This window comes from Heterodontus francisci, chromosome 29 (assembly GCF_036365525.1).
Source record: "Heterodontus francisci isolate sHetFra1 chromosome 29, sHetFra1.hap1, whole genome shotgun sequence".
In the NCBI taxonomy this organism is placed as follows: Eukaryota; Metazoa; Chordata; class Chondrichthyes; order Heterodontiformes; family Heterodontidae; genus Heterodontus; species Heterodontus francisci.
This window is the reverse complement of record NC_090399.1, coordinates 64,803,125-64,829,957: the sequence shown is the minus strand read 5'-3', so window position 1 is coordinate 64,829,957 and position 26,833 is coordinate 64,803,125. Positions and strand designations below refer to the sequence as shown.

At 42.1% G+C, this 26,833-nt stretch overlaps 1 protein-coding gene across 1 annotated transcript; it reads right to left on the bottom strand.

Moving 5' to 3' along the window:
* Positions 1-12,300: 12,300 nt before the first annotated feature.
* On the bottom strand, positions 12,301-14,906 carry LOC137345889 (probable G-protein coupled receptor 139). The gene is made up of 2 exons (XM_068009134.1): positions 14,837-14,906; positions 12,301-13,196 (listed from the first exon to the last, which is right to left on the bottom strand). Exons 1-2 carry the CDS (start codon positions 14,904-14,906, stop codon positions 12,301-12,303), a joined length of 966 nt encoding a protein of 321 aa, XP_067865235.1.
* Positions 14,907-26,833: the final 11,927 nt, after the last annotated feature.

The window sequence follows — 26,833 nt, the reverse complement described above, 5'->3', positions numbered from 1 at the left end:
TCACAAACTGCTTCAGTATCTCAGGAGTTATGAATGATACTGAACATTGTGCAATCATCAGCGAACATCCCCACTTATGACCTTATGATGGAGGGAAGTTCATTGATGAAGCAGCTGCTGATAATTGGGCCGAGGACACTAACCTGATAAACTCCTGCAGTGATGTATTGAGACTGAGATGATTGGCTTCCAACAACCACAACCATCTTCCTTTGTGCTAGATATGACTCCAACCAGTGGAGCACTTCCCCCTTTATTCCCATTTATTTCAATTTTGCTGGTACTCCTTGATGCCACCCTTGGTCAAATGCTCCTTTGATGTCAAGGGCAGTCACTCTCCCCTCACCTCTGGAATTCAGCTCTTTTATCCATTTTTGTGGCAATGCTGTAAAGAGGTGTGGAGCTGAGTGGCCCTGGTAGAACCCAAACTGAGCATCGGGGAGCAGGCAATTGCTGAGCAAGTGCTGCCCTGATAGAACTATCAATGACACCTTCCATCACTTTGCTGATGATCGAGTTTAGACTGATGGAGCGGTAATTGGCCAGATTGGACTTGTTCTTCTTTTTGTGGCCAGAACATACGTGGGCAATTTTCCACATTGTCGGGTAGATGCCAGTGTGGTCGCTGTACTGGAACAGCTTGGCTAGGGGCATGTCTAGTTCTGGAATACAGGTCTTCAGTACTACAGCCAGGATGTTGTCATGGCCCATAGCCTTTGCAGTATCCAGTGCCTTTAACAATTTCCGAGTATCAAATTGAGTGAATCGAAGTGGCTGAAAACTGGCATCTGTGATGCTGGGGACCTCAGGAGGTGGCTGAGATGGATCATCCACTCGGCACTTCTGGCTGGAGATTGTCGCAAATGCTTTTGCACTGACGTGCTGGGCTTCCCCATCATTGAGGGTGGCCATATTTTTGGGGCCTCCTCTTCCAATTGGTTGTTTAATTGTCCACTACCATTCATGACTGGATTTTGTCAGAATGCAGAGATTTGATTTGATGTTGGTTGTGGGATCGCTTAGCTCTGTCTATGACCTGCTGCTTTCCATGCAAATGGCCTGTGTTGTATTTTCACCATGTTCAGGACACGCCAGGGCCCCTATGCAGCCAGCCTCGCATCCTCCAACAGGCCGATATGTCATTCGACACTTGGCCAGTTCAGTCTGTAATGGTGCTACGAAGCTATTGTTAGTGATGGACGCTGAAGTCCCCCAAGCAGAGCACATACTATGCCCAACATGGAGAAGCATTGATACATCAGCTGAGGGAGGGCACTTGGTGATAATTAACAGGAGATTTCCTTACCCGTGTTTGACCTGATAACATGAGACTTCATTGGACCCACACTCAATGTTGGAGACTACCAGAGCCACATCCTCCCAGATGTATGTCTTTCGTGGGTCCATCTTGTCAGTGAGACAGGTGATATCCAGGGATGATGATGGAGGAGTCTGGCACTATCTGTAAGGTATGATTCTGTGAGTATGACTATGTCAGGCACATGTCCCCAGATGTTAGTGAGGAGAACTTTGCAGGGTCCACTGGGCAGGATGTACCTTTGTTGTTTCCAGTGCCCAGACTTTTCTGTAATGGTTTGATACAACTGAGTGGCTTGCTAGACCATTTCAGAGGATGCTTAAGGGTCAAGCACATTGTTGTGGGTCTGGAGTCCCCCGTAGGGCAGACTGGGTAAGGATGGCAGATCTCCTCTTCTGCAGGCCATTAGTGAACCAGATATGTTTCTGTGACATTCTGGTAGTTTCATGACCATTAGTAAAGAAACTTGCATTTTATTCCAGATTTATTAATTAATTGAATTTAAGTTCCCCCGTCTTTCATGGATGATTTGAACTTATATCTCCAGAACATTAGTCAAGGCTGCTAGTTTAATGATCCAGTAACATTCCCACTATGCTACTGTCCCCTTGGGGGTTTACCACACAGAAAAGCCTGTTCACATCCTTTGATCACATGGAGAGTGATCTACTTGCTGATTGGTTTCCTTCCCCTGAATTATGAGCAGACAATGGAATTTGTTGCTCTGCCAATCGCAGTGCAGATGAATGGTTGCTGCAGGCAAGAACTTTGATAACTTATGAGGTCCCTGTTCAGCTCTTAACCAGTGTTACTACTTCAGCCTCAAATTATTTGGGGACATCAATGAACCCTGTAAACAGAAAGTGACTCTGTATATAAAAACAAGAAATGCTGTAAATACTCAGCAGGTCTGGCAGCATCTGTGGAGAGAGAGAAGCAGAGTTAACGTTTCAGGTCAGTGACCCTTCATGAGAACACTGTATATTGTAAACACACTGAATGGCTCGGCAGCTGCTTGTCACCTGGACAGGTATATTTCTGTCAGAAAGGTGTCAGAGGGAAACTGAGGAATTATCGATCAGTTAGCCCAGCATATACTGTGGGGGAATTACTGAAGTCTATAATAAAAGATAGTGTGACTGGGTACCTTGAACATTTGCAGCTGCTCTAAGAGACAGACAGCATGGGTTTGTAAAGTGTCACTCATGCCTGATGAACCTGAATGAATTATTTGAAGATTTGACTAATGTAATGTGCAGGGGAATGTCTGTAGATTATACCTGTATGGACTTGCAGAAGGCTTTTTAAATATTCCCTCATCACAGAATAATAGCTCGAGTTGAGGTTTATTGAACTAAAGGCAGATTATTTGCCTCATTCAGCAATTGGCTGAGCAGCAGGAGACAGAGAGTCCTGATAATGGACAGGCACTCGAATTGACAGGATGTGACTAGTAATGTCCAGAATGATCTGTGTTGGGGTCTCAACTAGTCACCATATTTATTAACGTGATGGGATAGAAAGCTGTATATCCAAATCTGCTGATGATCCAAAGATAGACAACATTGTAAGCTGTGTACATGGATGCCTTTCCACATTTTGTTCTGAATAATTGTTTCCAATAAATTTCCCACCACTCATGTCAGGCTGACTGACCTATAGTTTCCTGGTTTACCCTCACCCCTATCTTGTATAATTATATAACATTAGCAAGCCTCCAGTCCTCCACCCCCACTCTATCCAATGAGGATTGGAAGCTTGTGACTAATGCCTCTGTTATTTCTACCTTGGCTTTTTATCAATAACCTGGATAGCTGACAACTGTATCAAGTGAATTACCCACTTTCATTAATGCTAATCATTTTAGTACATCTTCTCTATCCATCACTATCCAGTCCATAACTTTCCTCTCCTCTATGAATGCACTCTTCACACGAACCACTTCTCTTGTGAAGACAAGTGTAAAGTATTCCTTTAATACTTCAGCCATGTCCTGTATCTCGACATGAAGATTTCCCTTTGGGTCCATAATTGGCCCAACTTTATTCACAACGAACGACTTACACTTTATATGTTTCATAATGATTTTGGGTTTGAATTTAATATGGCCTGTTAATCCTTTCTTGTAACCTTTCTTTGCCTTTGGTATTAACTATATCAATTCCCTTCTGTTGTTCAATGAATCTTGATTTTGCCATCTGACAGACACCTCCTTTTCCTCTTTTCTCCAACCTTTCATTCTGTTTGTCACCCAGCACACATTAACTTTAGACACTCTATCATTTTCCTTCAAAGAAATCTGCCTAGTTTTTACTGAACTCTCTCTTCCCTGAATGCCTTCCATTTGCCTTGTTACTGTTTTACCCTGAAATCGACTCTTCCAATCGAGCTGCGTTAAGTCTTTTCTGAAATCACTGAAATTAACTCTTACTCAGTTGATCATTTTTACTGTCCCTATTTTCTGGTCTTGTTCCTAATTATTTAAAACCAGATTATGCTGTGGTCGCTGTTAGTTAGATGATCTCCTACAGTAACAAACTTCACTCGTCTATTTCCCAGAATCAGATCCAACACATTCCTTGCAGAACTGGAGCCATATTCATTGAGAAACTTTTCCTGTACACATATCAGATATTCTTGTCTTTCCCTGCTATGAGCGCTATGTCTTTCAAGTATATATTACAGTATTTAAAGGCACACAATATGACTGCTTTGTTTTTATTTCATGCCTTTGAAATTTGCCAACACATTTGCTTATCTTTCTCCTCATCACTGTTCGGGGAGCTTGTAGTATTTTGGCAATGTTTGTATAGGTATCTGCAGTTAACGTGTGCTGCTAATTGTTGCAATGATCCATGTTCTTGAAGTACAGTCTTGGGGTTGTACAGGTCTGTGTTCTTACAGTACAGTCCCTGTGTTTGTACAAGCCTGTGTACCTGCAGTGTGGGGCTGGTGCTGTAAATGTCTGTGTTCTTGCAGTGCATTAAAAGGGTAGTACAAGTGTGTGTCCTTACAGCATAGTGCTGGTGTTGAACAGGTCTGTACCCTTGTAATACTGTACTGCGGTTGCATATTTATGTGTACTTACAGTGCAGTCTTGTTCTGTTGGATTATAGCCTGTATAAAATGGAGAGTTTAATCTCACCCTGTTGGGTTATAGTCTATACAACATGGAAAGTGCACTCTCACCTTGTTGGGATAGACTCTGTATAACATGGAAAGTGCAATCTCCCCCTGTTTGGTTATAGTCTGTACATTATGTAGAGTACACTCTCGCTCTGTTGTGTTATAATCTGTGCAACATGGAGAGCGCACTCTCCCCCTGTTGGGTTATAGTCTCTACACAATCTAAAGTGCAATCTCCCCCTGTTGGGTTGTAGTCTGCACAACCTGGAGAGCACATCCTCCCCCTGCTTGGTTATGGTCTGTAAAACATGGAGAGGCACTTTCACCCTGTTGGGTTATAGCCTGTACAACATGGAGAGTGCACTCTCACCCTGTTGGGTTATTGCCTGTACAACATGGAGAGGCACTTTCACCCTGTTGGGTTATTGCCTGTACAACATGGAGAGGCACTTTCACCCTGTTGGGTTATCGCCTGTACAACATGGAGAGTGCACTCTCACTCTGTTCGGTTATCGTCTGTACAACATGGAGAGTGCACTCTCACTCTGTTCGGTTATAGTCTGTACAACATGGAGAGTGCACTCTCACTCTGTTCGGTTATAGTCTGTACAACATGGAGATTGCACTCTCACCCTGTTGAGTTATAGTCTGTACAACATGGAGAGTGCACTCTCACTCTGTTCGGTTATAGTCTGCACAACTTGGTGAGTGCACTCTCACTCTGTTCGGTTATAGTCTGTACAACTTGGAGAGTGCACTCTCACTCTGTTCGGTTATAGTCTGTACAACATGGAGAGTGCACTCTCATTCTGTTTGGTTATAGTCTGTACAACATGGAGAGGCACTCTACCCTGTTGAGTTATAGTCTGTCCAACTTGGAGAGTGCACTCTCACTCTGTTCGGTTATAGTCTGTACAACATGGAGAGTGCACTCTCACCCTGTTGGGTAATGGACTGTACCACATGGAGAGTAACACTCCCCCTGGATTAATTTGAACTTTTCTAGAACAGTGAAAGTTAGATTTGGATTCCTAACAATGGGGTAAGTTTCTGACTTGCTTCTTGTCTGTTAATCATCACCTGGACAAAGCACAGAATGGAAAATAAGGTGTGTGGATGACACATCAGTCGTGGAAAATGTCGAATTTTCTTTCCACTCAAACTAGTCACAAAGTCAAAGCTGGAATCCAGCCCAAGGAAACAAGAGAAAATTCTGAAGTGAAGCCAAGTAGAAACAGGAAACAATATTAAAAAGCAAGGATGATTAATATCTTCATGTTACACTGTTAACCCACTTCATAAAATTGGGATATAAAATGTAATTTATTCCTGCTTTGATGTCAGTGCCACATCGAGGGAGGAGTTTCTACTTGTTACGACCTAGTGAGAAAGAGGAATAGGGGTTCCTTTCAAATTTCACCTGGTCTTACTGTAACAGGGTTTAATTTTTAAACACACCTAACCCTAGCAGGCTTTCTTAGGTTTAAAGAAGAAAAGTTGCAATTTATTAAACTTAAACTCTAATTCGGTTGATGCATATGGTTACACGACTTGCCCATGCTAGCAGGCACATGTGATACACAGATGCAAATAGAGACAGAAAAGAGCAGAAGAAAAATAAAGTAGAAATGTTTGAGGCAATATCTGGAGTTTTTGTTATGGTTCTTCAAGCTCACCGCAGAGTCCATGATTGTCGGTAGATATTGCTTTTCATTGGGGCCTAGTATTCTTCTCAAACCTTCTTCACTGCAGGAGACTTTTCTCTTTTGGAGTTCATGTGTCTTCAGTAGGTATTGGAGTTCCTGTAAATGCTGTTAGCAACTCTGGTGGGGTGTTTCTAGTGTCTGCATTTACATAGGAGGATGTGGGATCTAACATTTCAAATTTTCTGGGGTTGGCTGACCGGACAGTAGGTGTTTTCATCTGGGATTCCTCCCAGATGTCCTTTAACCTGCCCTCTTAGTCACTTTTTCCCCTTCTCTTTCTAAACTTTTTTCCAACTTTGTGTCTGCCTGTCCCCTTTTGTTCTCAGCAGGGGTCCCTTACAGTTCACCAGCCCTCTGCTGGAGGGTCCTCCTAACACCAGTACAGGACTTAAGGGTGCAGGTTTCATTGTAGCTTGGGGTTGCCCCTCAACCTGGCATATATGGCAACTCCTGCAGTACTCCACCACATCTTTGTGGAGTTTTGGCCAATCAAACTGCTGTCTTGACTGATTGAGGGGATATGGAAACAGTCTGAGTACATGTGAACTATTTGCTGTTGTGATAATGAACACCAGCACTGACTGATTGAGCCCAAAGATTTGTTTAACTTCTCTGTCTTTCTGTAGTTGGAAGAACAAATGAATGTGGGAATTTCCAAGTAAAATCTTAAAGAGGAAATTAACTATAGCTGTGATTTTGTGGACTATGCTCGAAAATAAACATGGTTTTGGTTTGTGTTAAATAACATCAGGCTTTCAGTAAAGTGTTGGATGAAAGAGTTTGAGGGTGAGATTTCACCACAATTTCATCGATCATGATATTTAATGTGAGCCCTATCGTTTTCAATTCACCAACTTGGGTGAAAATATTTCTCCAGTCAGTTCATTAAAAGCTTTCTCTAGTCTGTGTTCATCATTAAATATTTCTCATTGTTGTTATCATCTTAACTTGGTCATCGTTAATAGCGATTAACACATCAAATTTAACTGGGCATTTATCGTATTGCTGTTTGTGGGACCTTGTGTGTAGATTTGCTGTCAGACTTACCTCCAGGAACCACAGGGACTGCAATTCAAGAGCAAACCAATGGTAATGAAGAGCAGAGACAGCTTTGGAAGATGTGGTGTGCTATATAAATGAAAGATCGGGAGTTTCATGTCTTTCAGCTGCTCAATCCCTTTCATTTCATTCTGCAATGTATTTTTCCTATTTTCTCTGTGCCCAATCTACTAAAATGTCAACATCCTCCTGAAATCTCTTACACACCGGCTGATAGTGAATTCTTTTCACTTGTACAGTTTGATCATTTGTCCAATGCAAAACTCCAGTGTATTTGTGTTCTGGGAACAACACTTGTGCTGAACCATTCATGGTGACTGCTCTATGTCTCTATTTTGAGGCCCTGTGATCTCCGGTGACAATGCTGTGACATTCTAGCATCATAGAATCATGGAATGTTTCATGGCACTGATGGAAGCCATTCGGCCTGTCCAGTCCCATGCCAGCTCCCTGCAAGAGCATCTCAGCCAGTTCCATACCCCCACCCTTTCCCCATAACCATGCACTTTTTTTATCTTCAGGTGCTTATCCATTTCCCTTTTGAAAGTCACAATAGAATCTGCCACCACTACACTCTCAGTCTGTGTATTCCAGGTCCTTAACCACTTGGTGCATGAAAGGTTTTCTCATGTCGCCTTTGTTTCTTTTGCTGATCACCTAAAATGTGTGTCTGCTCTCTCTCTCTCCATCTCCATGACACCTCACTCCTGGAATCATTCTCATAAATCTTTTCTGCACCCTCTCCAAATCCTTCACAACCATCCTAAAGTGCAGTGCCCAGAATTGGACACAATCCTCCAGTTGAGGCCGAACTACTGTTTTATAAAGTGACCTGTGACCTCAGTCCTCCATCTATTAATCAGTATTTTCTGTTGAATGTGTTGAATCAACTTTATTCTCAAACTACTGGATTCATTAATACACTGTCAGTCTGTGTCAATCAGTGTGCACAATATAAACTGTATTTTCCCAAACAAGAGACTCTATTATGTGTTTTCAAAGAATGGTGTCTAATTGTGTATTCCTGTAATCAAATGGTATATTTTCAACTGAGTATTAATTTTACTCTACATTATGCTCTCAAGATCTTGTCCACTGCTGATGTTAAGGTGAATTGTCTTAATTTAGAGCGATTGCCCCACCTTTCCTTTTGAACATCGGTGTTGTAACTGGAAACACAGTAAAAAAAACTAACTTGCATTTGTATAGCACCTTTCACATAGAAAAAAGCTATCAAAAGGAATTATAGACACAGTCAGAAATAAATGTTTGCTGGGACATTGAAGATAGTTGGTTAAAAATGACCATTAATGAAGGATTTTAGAGGAGGACAGTCAATACCATGATGGATCTGGATACAGTCGATAGGGAGAAACTGTTCCTGTTGTGGAAGGATCGAGAATCAGAGGAGACGGAGTTAAAGTGATTGGCAAAATAAGCAACGGTGACATAATGAAAAGCTTTTTACACAGTGAGTGATTAGGATCTGGAATGCACTGCCTGAGAGTACGATGAAGGCAGATTCAATCATGGCTTTCAAAAGGGAATTGAATGAGAAATGAAATGCAGTGATACAAAGAAAAGGCGGGGAAGTGGGACTAGACTAGGGAGAGAATGGCACAGACACAATGGGACAAATGGCCTCCTCTGTGCTATAACCATTCGATGATAATATTATTGAGTTTAACGGAGTGTTTGAAATGGAGAATCACAAAACAGTTACTAAGATTCTAGATTTAAGTAAGGCTGACTCAATGGGATGAAACAGTGTCCACAGTAAACTGGACAAATCTGTTCATGGGTAAAATGACATAAGAACAGTGGAAGATGATCAAAAAGTATGTAATATGATACAGAACCAGTATATACCCTCAGGGGCAAAATACAAACTAGCCAATAAACAGTCATGAGCAACTAAAGATTTAAGATGAAACATAAAACTGAAAGAGAAAGCATACAAAATGTAAATAAAAACACATATCCTGACCATTGGGAAAGATAGAATAACAGCAATTGATGACAAAACAGATAGTAAAGGCTGCTAAAATTGTGTATGAAAAGAACCATGCAAGAGATATCAACACCAACACAAAAACCTTTCAGTTACATTGGGGAAAAGAGGAACAATGTGGGTTCCTTGAAAACATTTAGTGGTGATATTGTCATTGAAAATAAGGAAAGGGCCGACCAGCTGAATAATTATTTTGGTTCATTAATTACATTAGAGGAAGAGGTCAGCATGACAGACATTCCTCGTAAATTAATGTGGAATCAGGGGCAGGCATCAGTCAAAAATAACGCACAGAAAATAACAGAAGTGAAAAATATAATTGTGTTTAAGAGTGAGAAATCCCTAGGACCATATGGTTTACATGCTGGAATTTTCATAGGAACTGGGTGATAATCTTGTTAAATAATCTTCCAAAGCTCTCCCGATTCGTGAACTGTTCCTTCAGATTAGAAAACTATGTGTGGCAATCCACTATTTCAGAAAGTAGAGAGCAGAAACACAGAGAATTAAAGAGCAGTTAGCCTAACATCCACAGTCAGGAAATGTTAGAGTGCATTATCCTTATCATTCAGGATAGTGTGACTGAACACCTTGAACATTTTCAGCTGATCAGAGGGAGTCAGTGTGACTTTGTCAAGGTTAGGTCATGCCTGATAAATCAAGAGGTGACTAAAGTAGTGGGCAGGGGAATGTCTTACAAATTGTACTGATATAGATTTTCAGAAGAAATTTGATAAATGCAACAGTTAGCTACATTTGAAGCTGATGAAATTGAAGGTAAATTACTGACCAGTGTTGTAAGTAGTGCAGATGGAAGGATAAAAATATAAAGACATATTGATAGATTAAGTGAAGAGACAAAACTGTGGTAAATGGTTTTCAATGTGAGAAAATGTGAGGTCATCAACATGAGACATTAAAAGGATAGAACAGGTTACTTCCTAAATGGTAGAAAGCTGGAAACAAAGAGACATGTGCATCCCGGTACATTGATCATTAAAATGACATGAACAGGGACAAATCACAATCAAAACGTCGAATGGAATTCTGGCTTTTATATCTGGAGGAATAGAATACAAGAGAGTAGACGTCATGCTTCAGGTATACAAAGCCCTGGTTAAACCACGCCTGGAGTACAGTGAGCAGTTCGGGGCACCACAACTTACAAAGGATATATTAGCCTTGTAGGGAGTGTAGTGGCGATGATTTACCAAGATGATACCTGGACGACAATGGTTAATTTACAAGAGGATATTACACAAACTACATTTGCATTTACTGCAATTTAGAAGTTTAAGGGGTGATTTGATCGATGTTTTCAATATATTAAGAGGAAAAGGTGGGTTCGAGAGAGATAAACAACTTCTGCTGGTTGGGGAGTTTAAGGCTCGAGGGGGGGCAGAGTCTAAAAAAAAACAGGCCTTTGAAGAGAGAAATCAGGAAACACGTCTTCATGAAGTGGTTCAGAGACATTACAGGAGATGGTGTAGTCAACCACATGATAGGTTGCAGAGAGATTGAGGAGGTCCTGTAGAGGGATTGTGCATCACCCACAGAGAGTGTGATTGAAGAGAATCAAATTTGGAATGTTCAGAAATATGAGCTTGGATATGGAAGGAAGTAACATGTTGAAGGAATTTGATGATGAAATGGGGGTTCGCCATGTGGTTACAGTTTGGAAGAACAGAGGAGTTGAGGATTGACATTTGAGGAAGGGCTTTCAATGGTGGTTTTGAAAGGGAGGGGGCAGAAGCTGAGAAGAAGGTCAGGTGTTAATTATCAACTAACATCGGATAATGGAACAGAGGTTGAGTTGTCATTAAAGTGGAACTAGCTCAAGACAGCAGGCGGTGGGTTTTGTGGACACGACAAGTTCGAATAGAGACAGGGACAGCCAGCAAAAGCATTTGGTTCAGTGCCAGGACAAAGGGAGCCTCGGATAGGTTTGGTTTGATGGGAAGCAAACATGAATTTCAACAGAAGCAGGTGAATGGATGTTCTTAACTAAGTGGTGAAGACATTCATGCACCTGTCATTGGAGGTGAGACAGGAGCAGGCAGGGGATCAGGCTATAAAAAGGCTAATGGTAATGAAAAAGACACAGGGGTTATCTTTGCATTTCAGGGTGACCCTGGAGATTAGGTGCTTAGAGAAAGTGAGGCCAGCTTCATGTGCTCCAGCAAGATCCAGTTGTGTAGCAATAATGCTCAAGTATCTGTCCCTTGGAGTTGGCTAACAAATATGGGGAATACCATGAAATTCTGTTAGGGAAAGAGAGAGAGTCAAGGTAATGTCAATGAACAGATGTTTTCCAAACATTTGATAACTTTTAGACATCTTTTTTGAGGCATCTTTTTTCCTGCAATTTTCCCTTTTATAAACTATGTGAGTTTGTTCTGGAAACAAAATGTTTACATGTGTTCATTCAACTGTGCATTATAGTGCATGTCGGGACATTTTTTTATTAGCAATATCTCTCCTTTATGTGGAATAAATTAGATGGTGTATTGTTGCTCTAAAACCACAAACTTAGTGGCCAAATTAATGATGGAGTATTTCATGTATAACCATGTTATCCATTTTTACATTCTTTACCTTTCATTTGTTTCGTTTAGTTTAGAGATACAGCACTGAAACAGGCCCTTCGGCCCATCGAGTCTGTGCCGACCATCAGCCACCCATTTATACTAATCCTACACTAATTCCACATTCCTACCACATCCCCACCTGTCCCTATATTTCCCTACCACCTACCTATACTAGGGGAAATTTATAATGACCAATCTACCTATCAACCTGCAAGTCTTTGGCATGTGGGAGGAAACTGGAGCACCCGGAGGAAACCCACGCAGACACAGGGAGAACTTGCAAACTCCACACAGGCAGTACCCAGAATTGAACCCGGGTCGCTGGAGCTGTGAGGCTGCGGTGCTAACCACTGCGCCATTTTTAATATTCTATTATACATAATGATACAATATCTCATTGAAGATAACCAATCTTCTATTTGCTCTTCACCTGCCCACAGATAGCCTGAAAAGTTATTTGCTCGGTTCCAGGTCAATGCTAGTTATTTGTTTTTAACATAATTTCCTGTTCAGTGTAAAAACAAAAATCACCCCATTCTTCAGCTCCTCTCTGAATTTCCTCTGTGTCAGTCCATAGATACAACTATTTGTGCAGGAACTGAGAAGCTGCAGCATAAACCCAACTTGTTGGGCAATATATATTGGGTTACTGTAATATTTGTCTGTGTAAAAGAAATTTGCCACTGGCCAGATTAATGAATGCACAACATACAACATCCACAAAAGGATGAAATTGGAAGAAATAGCAAAAAGTAAAATCATGGATTTCCTCCGATTCTTCACCTCTGGATCATGCTGATTCTCACTGTTACTCCGGAGTTCTCTGCGCACTCTATTTGCTAGTATAATGTTTCTGACAGTTAGTGCATTGAACAACAGAATTAGAAGGATTGGTAATAGAGGGGTAATGATGCTGTCGATCCACTCAAATGCCTTCCACAAGGGGGAAGTGAAATAATCAGCTGTGGAAGCACAGAACCATGGCATATTGTCAATAATAAAGGCAGGTTCATTCATGTAGTAAAAGGGGATGGTCCTCAGACAGCTCACCACAAAAACAGTAGTGATAACTACTCTCGCCATTTTCCTGGTGCAATATTTTGATTGTAGCTTCTGACAGCAAATAGCGACGAAGCGATCAAAAGTGAAGGTGACAGTAAACCAGACAGAACAGTCTACAGCGACAATGTATGCAACAAAGTTTACCTTGCACACAGGAGTCAGAGACAGGAAATTAATTGGCAAATACAAGATATTAATCCGTTGTAATATCACATGGACGATAACCACCGTCAGATCGGCCGCTGCCATGGCCACCAGGTAGTGAGTGATGCATTTGGAGAGACCGCACTTCCCTCGGGACAGGATCACAATTGCCACCATGTTAACTGTAAGAAACACGAAACCTAAAAATTACCTCAAAACTGTCCCAAAACCTTTTATTTGAAGAATTATCTAAAGTTGAATAAGAAAGTATTGACATATCAGTTTTCTAGTTCTGAACTAAATATAAATTTTAATTAAAAATTAAATCGTTCATTGGTGGGCTATGGTCTGTACAACCTGTCGAGGGCTCTCTTGTCCTGTTGGGCTATGGTCTGTGCAACCTGTCTAAGGCTCTCTTGTCCTGTTGACAACGGTCTGTGCAACCTGTCTAGGTCTCTCTTTTCCTGTTGACAATGGTCTGTGCAACCTGTCTAGGGCTCTCTTGTCCTGTTGGGCTATGGTCTGTGCAACCTGTAGAGGCCTCTCTTGTCCTGTTGGGCTATGGTCTGTACAACCTGTAGAGGGCTCTCTTGTCCTGTTGGGATATGTTCCATATCACTTGTCGAGGCCTCTCTGGCTCTTTTGGACTATGGTCTTTACAGATGGAGTTAGATTTTGACTTTCTGCAATATTGTAAGTCAGGAGAACTGGAAAGCCGGATGCGGGTTCAGTATATCTTGTTTTACTCTATCACCTATTGTCAAAATCTACCGCTTGAGCTTTCCATGAAGCACAAATCTGCAGCCAGCCAGCAGTCACAAGCACACCTGAAATTTTAACTTTAATTTTATTTAGAGATACAGCACTGAAACAGGCCCTTCGGCCCACCAAGTCTGTGCTGACCATCAAACAACCATTTATATTAACCCTACAGTAATCCCATATTCACTACCACCTCCCTAAATTAGGGGCAAATTACAACAGCTATTTTACCTAGCACCTGCAAATCTTTGGCTGTGGGAGGAAACCGGAGCACCCAGAGGAAACCCACGTGGTCACAGGGAGAACTTACAAACTCCGCACAGGCAGCACCCAGAATCGAACCCGGGTCCCTGGAGCTGTGAAGTTGCGGTGCTAACCACTGCGCCACTGTGCCTCCCACAAATCTGCACACAGACGGCAGTTGCAAGCACACCTGAACTTTTCTGACTTTATACATCTTGTACAATTGAGTAGAACTTTTCAAAAACAATGACAGTTTGATATGGATTCCTGGCTTGATATTAATGGGGTAACTTTTCCTCTTACAACACGTGTGTTAAACGTCACCTGGGCAAAGCGCAGAATGGAAAATCTGGCAGGTGGGTCGCACACCACTAACAGAAATTGCTGAATGTTCCCATCCACTTAAAACAAAAGCAAAAAACATCTTAGCTGGAATCAAGTCGAAGCAACAGCTGAAACCTCTGCAGTTAAATAAAACATATTTGTACATGAAATAATGTTAAAAATTAATCATTATTAAAATCACCATGTTACAAGTGTAACCCACTTAACAACATTGGGACATTAAAATACTAATTTATTTTTGATCTGATCCGGTGCAACCTTTGTGGAGGGTTTTGTACTGCAAACAATAAATGGGATTGTTATTTTGATGTTGTGGTAAAAATTGAAGAAACATTATTTTTGCAATTAAAAAGCACATTTCGTAATCAAGAGAATTAGTTTACACTTAGCTGATACCACAGAACATGGAAAACATAACATTGACAGGCACAAATTGATATTTAAATTTTACTGTCTCATATCACTGTCTTACCTGGAATACCAACAACTGCAAGAAGAGGGTAGTAAATGAGATCTATCTGGTAAATTACAGGGTATTCCATTTCTTGTGTGAAACACCAATGTCTGTTGTGCCAGGCATGGGATCCTGACCATGTAATGTCAAGATATATTCAGAGGAGTCCTTATTAATACTCCAGAGGACCCTCCATAGAGACAGTCATTTAGGGAATGTGAGCAGGGATATTAATTACATTCCACTGAACAAACTGATTTAATGAATCACATTTACTCCAAGGATTTGTGTGGAATATAATATGTTCATGAAAGGGTATGCAAAACAAAATCATTTTATATTTTCTTGAAATTTCTTCAAAAAGTAAATTGCAAATTCTTTTTCTATGATCCCTGGTGCTAAACTGCATAAACAGCCTAAATTACAGTAACTCTGGTGTTGAGATGTACGAACATTGTCATTTACTGAATCACTGGTATTCAGCTGGGAAACAAAACTGTCTAACCTATAATAACGTTGTGTTGATCTGGAGGACCACATTATCAAAGGCCCTGATACTGAACTGGGTGAACAGTCTCATTTAGAACAGCCCCGGTGTTGAGCTGGATGAACTGTCTCATTTACAATAACTCTACTGTTGAACTGGATGAACAGTCTCATTTACAATCACTCTTGTATTGAGATGGATGAACAGTCTCATTGACAATAACCCTTGTGTTGAGCAGGATGAACAGTCTCATTTACAATAACTCCAGTGTTGAACTGGATGAACAGTCTCATTTACAATAACTCTAGTGTTGAACTGGATGAACAGTCTCATTTACAATAACACTGGTGTTGAGCTGGATGAACTGTCTCATTTACAATAACTCTAGTGTTGAACTGGATGAACAGTCTCATTTACAATAACTCTAGTGTTGAGATGGATGAACAGTCTCATTTACAATAACTCTAGTGTTGAACTGGATGAACAGTCTCATTTACAATAACTCTGGTGTTGAGCTGGATGAACTGTCTCATTTACAATAACTCTAGTGTTGAACTGGATGAACAGTCTCATTTACAATAACTCTAGTGTTGAGATGGATGAACAGTCTCATTTACAATAACTCTAGTGTTGAACTGGATGAACAGTCTCATTTACAATAACTCTGGTGTTGAGCTGGATGAACTGTCTCATTTACAATAACTCTAGTGTTGAACTGGATGAACAGTCTCATTTACAATCACTCTTGTATTGAGATGGATGAACAGTCTCATTGAGAATAACCCTTGTGTTGAGCTGGATGAACAGTCTCATTTACAATAACTCTTGTGTTGAGATGGATGAACAGTCTCATTTACAATAACTCTTGTGTTGAACTGGATGAACAATCTCATTTACAATAACTCTTGTGTTGAACTGGATGAACAGTTACGTTTACAATAACTCGAGTGTTGAACTGGATGAACAATCTCATTTACAATAACTCTAGTGTTGAGCTGGATGAACAGTCTCATTTACAATAACTCTAGTGTTGAGCTGGATGAACAGTCTCATTTACAATAATTCTTGTTTTGAGATGGATGAACAGTCTCATTTGCAATAATTCGAGTGTTGAGATGGATGAACAGTCTCATTTACAATAACCGTAGTGTTTAGATGGATGAACAGTCTCATTTACAGTAACTCCAGTGTTGAACTGGATGAACAGTCTCATTTACAATAACTCTCGTGTTGAGCTGGATGAACGGTCTCATTTACAATAACTCTCGTGTTGAACTGGATGAACAGTCTCATTTTCAATAACTGTAGTGTTGAGCTGGATGAACAGACTCATTTACAATAACTCTAGTGTTGAACTGGATGAACAGTCTCATTTACAATAACTCTAGTGTTGAGCTGGATGAAAAGTCTAATTTACAATAACTCTCGTGTTGAGCTGGATGAACAGTCTCATTTACAATAACTCTAGTGTTGAGCTGGATGAACAGTCTCATTTACAATAACTCTAGTGTTGAGCTGGATGAAAAGTCTAATTTACAATAACTCTTGTGTTGAGCTGGATGAACAGTCTCATTTACAATAACTCTCGTGTTGAGCTGGATGAACAGTCTCATTTACAATAACTCTAGTGTTGAACTGGATGAACAGTCTCATTTACAATAACTGCAGTGTTGAGCTGGATGAACAGTCTCATTTACAATAACCCTAGTATTTAGCTGGATGAACAGTCTCATTTACAATCACTCTTGTATTGAGATGGATGAACAGTCTCATTGAGAATAACCCTTGTGTTGAGCTGGATGAACAGTCTCATTTACAATAACTCTTGTGTTGAGATGGATGAACAGTCTCATTTACAATAACTCTTGTGTTGAACTGGATGAACAATCTCATTTACAATAACTCTTGTGTTGAACTGGATGAACAGTTACGTTTACAATAACTCGAGTGTTGAACTGGATGAACAATCTCATTTACAATAACTCTAGTGTTGAGCTGGATGAACAGTCTCATTTACAATAACTCTAGTGTTGAGCTGGATGAACAGTCTCATTTACAATAATTCTTGTTTTGAGATGGATGAACAGTCTCATTTGCAATAATTCGAGTGTTGAGATGGATGAACAGTCTCATTTACAATAACCGTAGTGTTTAGATGGATGAACAGTCTCATTTACAGTAACTCCAGTGTTGAACTGGATGAACAGTCTCATTTACAATAACTCTCGTGTTGAGCTGGATGAACGGTCTCATTTACAATAACTCTCGTGTTGAACTGGATGAACAGTCTCATTTTCAATAACTGTAGTGTTGAGCTGGATGAACAGACTCATTTACAATAACTCTAGTGTTGAACTGGATGAACAGTCTCATTTACAATAACTCTAGTGTTGAGCTGGATGAAAAGTCTAATTTACAATAACTCTCGTGTTGAGCTGGATGAACAGTCTCATTTACAATAACTCTAGTGTTGAGCTGGATGAACAGTCTCATTTACAATAACTCTAGTGTTGAGCTGGATGAAAAGTCTAATTTACAATAACTCTTGTGTTGAGCTGGATGAACAGTCTCATTTACAATAACTCTCGTGTTGAGCTGGATGAACAGTCTCATTTACAATAACTCTAGTGTTGAACTGGATGAACAGTCTCATTTACAATAACTGCAGTGTTGAGCTGGATGAACAGTCTCATTTACAATAACCCTAGTATTTAGCTGGATGAACAGTCTCATTTACAATAACTCTATTGAGATGGTTATATTCTCTCTTGTTGGAGATAGTCATTGTCTTCTACTTGTGTGTTGCGAATGTTACTTGCCATTTTCCAGCCCAAGCCTGAATGTTGTCTAGGTCTTACTGCATGTGGTCACAAACTGCTTCAGTATCTCAGGAGTTATGAATGATACTGAACATTGTGCAATCATCAGCGAACATCCCCACTTATGACCTTTTGATGGAGGGAAGTTCATTGATGAAGCAGCTGCAGATGGTTGGGCCGAGGACACTAACCTGATAAACTCCTGCAGTGATGTCCTGAGACTGAGATGATTGACGTCCAACAACCACAACCATCTTACTTTGTGCTAGATATGACTCCAACCAGTGGAGCACTTCCCCCTTTAGTCCCATTGACTTCAATTTTGCTGGTACTTCTTGATGCCACCCTTGGTCAAATTCTCCCCTGATGTCAAGGGCAGTCACTCTCACCTCACCTCTGGAATTCAGTTCTTTTATCCATTTTTGTGGCAATGCTGTAAAGAGGTGTGGAGCTGAGTGGCCCTGGTAGAACCCAAACTGAGCATCGGGGAGCAGGCAATTGCTGAGCAAGTGCTGCCCTGATAGAACTATCAATGACACCTTCCATCACTTTGTTGATGATTGAGAGTAGACTGATGGAGCGGTAATTGGCCAGATTGGACTTGTTCTTCTTTTTGCGACCAGAACATACCTGGGCAATTTTCCATATTGCCGGGTAGATGCCAGTGTGGTCACTGCACTGGAACAGCTTGGCTCGGGGCATGTCTAGTTCTGGAATACAGGTCTTCAGTACTACAGCCAGAATGTTGTCATGGCCCATAGCCTTTGCAGTATCCAGTGCCTTTAACAATTTCTGAGTATCAAATTGAGTGAATCGAAGTGGCTGAAAACTGGCATCTGTGATGCTGGGGACCTCAGGAGGTGGCTGAGATGGATCATCCACTCGGCACTTCTGGCTGGAGATTGTCGCAAATGCTTTTGCACTGACGTGCTGGGCTTCCCCATCATTGAGGGTGGCCATATTTTTGGGGCCTCCTCTTCCTATTGGTTGTTTAATTGTCCACTACCATTCATGACTGGATTTTGCCAGAATGCAGAGATTTGATTTGATGTTGGTTGTGGGATCGCTTAGCTCTGTCTATGACCTGCTGCTTTCCATGCAAATGGCCTGTGTTGTATTTTCACCATGTTCAGGACACGCCAGGGCCCCTATGCAGCCAGCCTCGCATCCTCCAACAGGCCGATATGTCATTCGACACTTGGCCAGTTCAGTCTGTAATGGTGCTACGAAGCTATTGTTAGTGATGGACGCTGAAGTCCCCCAAGCAGAGCACATACTATGCCCAACATGGAGAAGCATTGATACATCAGCTGAGGGAGGGCACTTGGTGATAATTAACAGGAGATTTCCTTACCCGTGTTTGACCTGATAACATGAGACTTCATTGGACCCACACTCAATGTTGGAGACTACCAGAGCCACATCCTCCCAGATGTATGTCTTTCGTGGGTCCATCTTGTCAGTGAGACAGGTGATATCCAGGGATGATGATGGAGGAGTCTGGCACTATCTGTAAGGTATGATTCTGTGAGTATGACTATGTCAGGCACATGTCCCCAGATGTTAGTGAGGAGAACTTTGCAGGGTCCACTGGGCAGGATGTACCTTTGTTGTTTCCAGTGCCCAGACTTTTCTGTAATGGTTTGATACAACTGAGTGGCTTGCTAGACCATTTCAGAGGATGCTTAAGGGTCAAGCACATTGTTGTGGGTCTGGAGTCCCCCATAGGACAGACTGGGTAAGGATGGCAGATCTCCTCTTCTGCAGGCCATTAGTGAACCAGATATGTTTTTGCAACAGTCTGGTAGTTTCATGATCACTAGTAAGAAGAATTGTATTTTATTCCAGATTTATTAATTCATTGAATTTAAGTTCCCCTGTCTTTCTTGGATGATTTGAACTTATATCTCCAGAACATTAGTCAAGGCTGCTAGTTTAATGGTCTAGTAACATTCCCACTATGCTACTGTCCCCTTGGGGGTTTACCACACAGAAAAGCCTGTTCACATCCTCTGATCACATGGAGAGTGATCTACTTGCTGATTGGTTTCCTTCCCCTGAATTATGAGCAGACAATGGAATTTGTTGCTCTGCCATTCGCATTGCAGATGAATGGTTGCTGCAGGCAAGAACTTTGATAACTTATGAGGGCCCTGTTCAGCTCTTAACCAGTGTTACTCCTTCAGCCTCAAATTATTTGGGGACATCAATGAACCCTGTAAACAGAAAGTGACTCTGTATATAAAAACAAGAAATGCTGTAAATACTCAGCAGGTCTGGCAGCATCTGTGGAGAGAGAGAAGCAGAGTTAACGTTTCAGGTCATTGACCCTTCATGAGAACACTGTACATTGTAAACACACTGAATGTCTCGGCAGCTGCTTGTCACCTGGACAGGTATATTTCTGTCAGAAAGGTGATAGAGGGAATGGCCTGACACTGGGAAGTTCCGAGGAACAAAGGGACCTTGGCGTGTTTGTCCATAGATCTCTGAAGGCAGAAGGGCAGGTGAATAGGGTGGTGAAAAAGCCATATGGGACACTTGCCTTTATCAGTCGAGGCATAGATTACAAAAGCAGGGAGGTCATGCTCGAGTTGTGTGGAACTTTGGTTAGGCCACAGCTGGAGTACTGTGTGCAATTCTGGTCACCAGATAATAGCAAGGACGTGATTGCATTGAAGGGGGTGCAGAGGTGATTCACCAGGATGTTGCCTGGGATGGAACATTTAAGCTATGAAGAGAGGTTGGATAGGCTTGGGTTGTTTTCACTGGAGCAGAGAAGACTGAGGGGTGACCTGATCGAGCTGTACAAGATTATGAGGGGCATGGACAGGGTGAATAGGGAGCAGCTATTCCCTTAGTTGAAGGGTCAGTTACGAGGGGTCACAATTTTAAGGTGAGGGGCGGGAGGTTTAGATTTTTTTTTTAGATTTAGATTTAGAGATATAGCACTGAAACAGGCCCTTCGGCCCACCGAGTCTGTGCCGACCATTAACCACCCATTTATACTAATCCTACACTAATCCCATATTCCTACCACATCCTCACCTGTCCCTATATTCTCCTACCACCTACCTATACTAGGGGCTATTGCTAATGGCCAATTTACCTATCAACCTGCAGGTCTTTTGGCTGTGGGAGGAAACCGGAGCACCCGGAGGAAACCCACGCAGAAACAGGGTGAACTTGCAAACTCCGCACAGGCAGTACCCAGAATTGAACCCAGCTCGCTGGAGCTGTGAGGCTGCGGTGCTAACCACTGCGCCACTGTGCCGCCTTTTAAGGGGGATTTGAGGAAGAACTGTTTTACCCCAGAGGGTGATGAAGGTCTGGAATGCACTGCCTGGGAGGGTGGTAGAGGCAGGTTGCCTCACATCCTTTAAAAAGTAACTGGATGAGCACTTGGCCCGTCATAACATTCAAGGCTATGGGCCAAGTGCTGGCAAATGGGATTGGGTAGACAGGTCAGGTGTTTTAATGCAGCGGTGCAGACTCGATGGCCCGAAGGGCCTCTTCTGCACTGTATTATTCTGTGATTTTGTGAATAAAGGTTGTTAAAAAAGAAACAAGCCATTTAATTAACATCAAACTGTGTTTGATTGATCAAGGTCAGGTCCGCACATGAATCCTCAATGAGCCACATGCAGTTCAGAAGCTGCAGGTTGCAGACCCCTGCCCTAGCCCCAATCCCAACTCCTGGGTCAATTTCCAAACCACTGAATCCATTGCCCAATCCCTGGAGCATTTCTCCACCTCCTAGCTTCAGTTCTATTAGACATTGTGTGATTACCATTGACCCGAAACTTAACTGGACCAACCTTATAAATAGCATGGGTACAAGAGCAGGTCAGAGGCTGGGAATTCTGTGGTGAGTAACTCACCTCCCGACTCCCTAAAGCCTGTCCACCATCTACAAGGAATGAGTCAGGAATGTGCTGGAATAGACTCCACTTGCCTGGATGGGTGAAGCTCAACAGTATTCTAGAAGCTCAACACCATTCGGGACAAAGTAGCCCGCTGGATTGGCACTATACAGAATGTCTATCTCATAACATGATAGAATCTTAAGAAAATGAATTGAATATTGTAGAAATAGTTCTCTCTCTCTCTCTTATTAAGAACGATTCTATCACAGTGTGCCAGGCTGACAGACACAGGACAATGCAGGTCTATTATCTCTGCTGAGGGAATGACTCGAGCACAGGCTCTGAAGCAAGACGTTCCTAAAGCTGATAAGATGGAGCCTCATACCCGCTTTAGAAAAGTATCTGATAGAAGTTAACAAATATTACCAAGCATGAGATAAGCTGGAAGCTGACTTCAGGAGCATATTGATGAATAGAGGAGGCGTTTACTTTGAGTAACCCCTGTTCCTATGTTTCTATAGACAGGGAGTCAAGGGTTATGCGGGTCAGACAGGAAAGTGTAGTTGAGACCACAATCAGATCAGCCATGATCGTATTGAATGGCGGAGCAGGCTCGAAGGGCCGAGTGGCCTACTCCTGCTCCTTTGTTCCTACGAGTACCTGTCCCTTGGTGACTGGGCAATTGGAATCGAACAAATGATTGACTTGGGACACTCACCAGCCCCTAGAAATAAAGTTTTTTTTATTGATTCATTCATAGGATGTGGGCATCACTGGCGAGGCCAGCATTTATTGCCCATCCCGGACTGCCCTTAACCTAATGGCTTGCTGGCCCATTTCAGAGGGTATTTAAGAGTCAACCACATTGCTGCAGGTCAGGAGTCACATGTAGGCCAGACCACATAAGGACAGCAGATTTCCTTCACGAAAGGACATTAGTGAACCAGATGGGCTTTTACAACAATTAACAATAGTTTCATGGACACCATTAGACTAGCTTTTTTTTAATTACATATTTTTTTTATTATTTGTATTTAACCACCTCCCCAACAGGTGCTTGGGAGGGAAATCTTTGATCTTCTTTGAACAGAAGTAGAGAAGGAGAGCTTCCTGAACTCGAGTCTATGTTGACGACTGCCGAACACTTTGTTAGCTCAAGAAAGCTGAAGACCGAGGAGATCACCACCACCCAACCGGTGAGACTGCCAACACCATTCTGCCCCACTGAATGATCTGGTATAGGTAAACAGTTCAACATGTTACGGTCGTGTGTCTTTTCATTTGCCATCCAGAAGATGCACTTCAGCATTTCGCCAAGTCTCCTTTAACAGCACCTTCCAAACCCACGATCTCTACCACCTGGAACAAGTGCAGCAGAAATATGGAAACACCACCACCAGCAAGTTCCCTCCAATTTAGAGGTCTGCTCAGGTCAGGATAAAAGAACCCGACCTGAACCCGAAAGCCGTACGCTGAAGATGGTCCCGACCTGACCCGAACCCAACACATGTTGTCGGGTCCTGTCGGGTTCAGGTCAGGTAGCAGGCCTCTACTCCAAGTCACACACCATCTGGATTTGGTACTGTATCACTGTTCCCGCAGTGTGGCTCAGTCAAAATCCTGGACCTCTCTCTATAACAGCACTGTGGATGTACCTACACCACATGGACTACAGTGGTCAGAAGACAGCTCACCACCACCTTCTCAAGGGCAATTAGGGATGGGTAACAGAGGCTGCACTTGCTAATGATGCTCACATCCCATAAACAAATAAAAAAAAATCCCCAACCCCTGAATCCCTTGTAAGATTTGATCAGGGGTAACAAATGGCTCAAATAGTTGAACAAAGATTTCAGTTTAAATGTTTGAAGTGGTTTATTGAGAAGCGATAGTTCAAATGCAACACATAATCAGAATAGACATGGTAGATATATGACCTGTGACAGGGGTGAAGGTTTACTGGTCCTGTATCAGATGGACAGAATATCCTGGTCTCTGCTGCCTGCTTTAACAATCTCTTATAGGCCTTGAGGCTGATCAGGGAGTTAAACTGAAGCTATCAACCGTAAAGAGTCTCCTCCCTTGGTCCACGCTTTATCCTTCCTGACTGCCCTTTATATACTTTATTTATATTGGTTGGTGGCTCTCTCATAACAATCACTTCTTCAATGACATCTTCCCATCCAATTGTCCAATTACCAAAGGACAGGTAACCAAAGTAAACGCCTCCCATTCAGCCCCCGGTCAATGAGGTCACCCCTCTGCTTATGTCTTGGAAGGACGTCTGGTTCATTTCACTGGACAGTTGTTTAGTTCAGGGGGCCGTGAGGTTCCACCTTATAAAGCTGGGCAATGTCTACACGCAGGTTAGTTTCTATGTTGTCTCCTTCATTAGATAACAGCTTCCCTGCTGAATGTGTAAATCTATCCTGACTGCTATTTTGTATCTGTGTCAGCTTTTGCAGGCTGCTGAAGAATTTTTCTTAAGGGAGAGATAAAGAGAGAGAGGTAGAGATAGAGAGAGATAGAGATAGAGAGATAGAGAGAGAGATAGAGAGATAGAGAGAGAGGGACTTGGCTATTGTTAAAATGTTCAATTAATTTCTTCAGGTCATTATACAGCCATTTCTTACCCCCTTCCCAGGCCCTGAAACTACTTTGACAACCCCAAAATTCCTAAACAGCTGTCAGGAAGGGTCCGAAAGGGACAAAGGATGAGAACGTGATTGAGCCCATCAGACCTCGGAGAGAAAGGAAAGCAGGAAAAACAGCGGCCCTCCTCTTGCCAAAATGGAAGGTGTTGTGAGCAAGACTGAGACCCGGAGACCTGTGTGCTTCCATTGTAATAAAGCAGGGCATTTAAAATCCGACAGCTTGAAACTGTAGGGTTAATCAGGACACATCCCTGAGGTAGCCTGATAGAAAGCACAGCAGAACAAACTGGGGCTTTAACTGCAGTAAGAGTGCAACCCAGGACATTTACTAGGACAAGTGCAGGAAAATTTAATAGGATTCCTGAAGGTTCTCAGGGTATTGTGTGGAGGGAAAGTAACCACATACTCCTCGAGTGGGGCAAGCAAGCCCACAGTAATTCCCAGAGACTACTAGATCCCTTTTACTGGGAAAAGGCCTGACCTTTCCCCCAGCGAGTGCAGTGAACCCCAGAATGGTGGTGAATGGTATTGGAGAGCAGTGTATGTCTGTACCTGTGCACTGGGTGCACCTGGAGTGTGACCTAGTTTTGGTACCAGTGACCATTGGGATGGTCCCTAGTTTGCCTGTGGACAGGGTTGACTTGCTCCTTAGTAATGATCTGGCGGGGTGAAGGTGGTATCCTCCCCCAGTAGTGAATGAAAGACCGCAGGAGGTCAGAGAGACAGGGCAGTGGCAGGAGACGGTCCCCTGCAGTTGTCCTTAATGTGTCATGAATCAGGCCATGATCAAACCAGCTCCCCCATAGGAGACGGAATTGGCACTGCAGGCAGATAACCATGAGGTCTGTCTGTCCGAGACTTTCTTTGGAAAGTTAGGAGACCCAGGGAATGAATCAAATGGATATTCCCGAGCTGAGGCTCTGCGAGTCGACCAAGTATTGCGAGAGCTAGCACAGTCTGAAAGTGAAGCAGATGGAGTCCCTGATTGTTACTATTTAAAGAATGAGGTACTGATGAGGAAATGGAGTTCTCCTCACAGACCTGAGAGCAAAGAGCAGACAGTGTTCAGAAAGAGAAGGGGAAAAAGTGACTAAGAGGGCAGGTTCGAGGAAGTCTGGGAGGAATCCCAGATGAAAACACCTACTGGCCGGTCAGCCAACCCCAGAAATTTTGAAAAGTTAGATCCCACATCCTCCTATGTAAATGCAGACACTGGAAACACCCCACCAGAGTTGCTAACAGCATTTACAGGAACTCCAATACCTACTGAAGACACATGAACTCCAAAAGAGAAAAGTCTCCTACAGTGAAGAAAGTTTAAGGAGAATATTGGGCCCCAATCAAAAGTAAGATCTAAATACAATTAAGGACTCTGCAGTGAGCTCGAAGAACTGTAACAACAACTCTTCAGATATTGCCTCAAACTTTTCCACTTTATTTTTCTTCTGCTCTTTTCTGTCTCTATTTGCATCTGTGTATTGCGTATGCATGCTTGTGTAGGCGTGTTGTCTATTCGTAGGCTTCATCAGAATTAGAGTTTAAATTTAATACATTTCAACTTTTTTTCTTTAAACCTAAGCAAGCCTGTTTGTAAATTTCATCCAAGAATTCACACAAAAATCCAAACCTTCATCAGTCTCCAACTGAGGAGCTTCCAGTTCAGGAAATACTTTAGTTCTATAGGAAGTGACAATACCAAGGACATACTTTGTTTGCCGTTTCGTAGGAATGTAACCCGTGTCCACATATCTACTTTATTCTTCCACTGGTTCAGACTCAGACAACATCAGAGGGTAATCATACCCTGACAATTTACACTTGCTTTCTGACATTTTCCACAATAGCCACTGGGATTTTAATTTTCTGTGATAAAAAAATGTTCTTAGTTTCCAGCCTTCCCCTTTCGGAAACCATCCTCTGCTACGATGTTATACTCCAGAAAACTTGTTGTGAAAGGATTATGCTGGGGCCAATCTCACTCAGTCTTGTATTTATTTTATAAAGTAAAATGCCAGTAAAATGTAAAAGTAGATGTCAGTTGGAGAACCAGGTGAATATCGAAGGTTCAGAGGGGAAGTGAAAAAGCCAATAAGAGGGGCAAAGAGAGGCTATGAAAGGAGACTGGTAGCTAACATGAAAGGGCATTTAAAATTGATCAGGAGGAGGTATTGGTAAGTTGTCTGTACTTA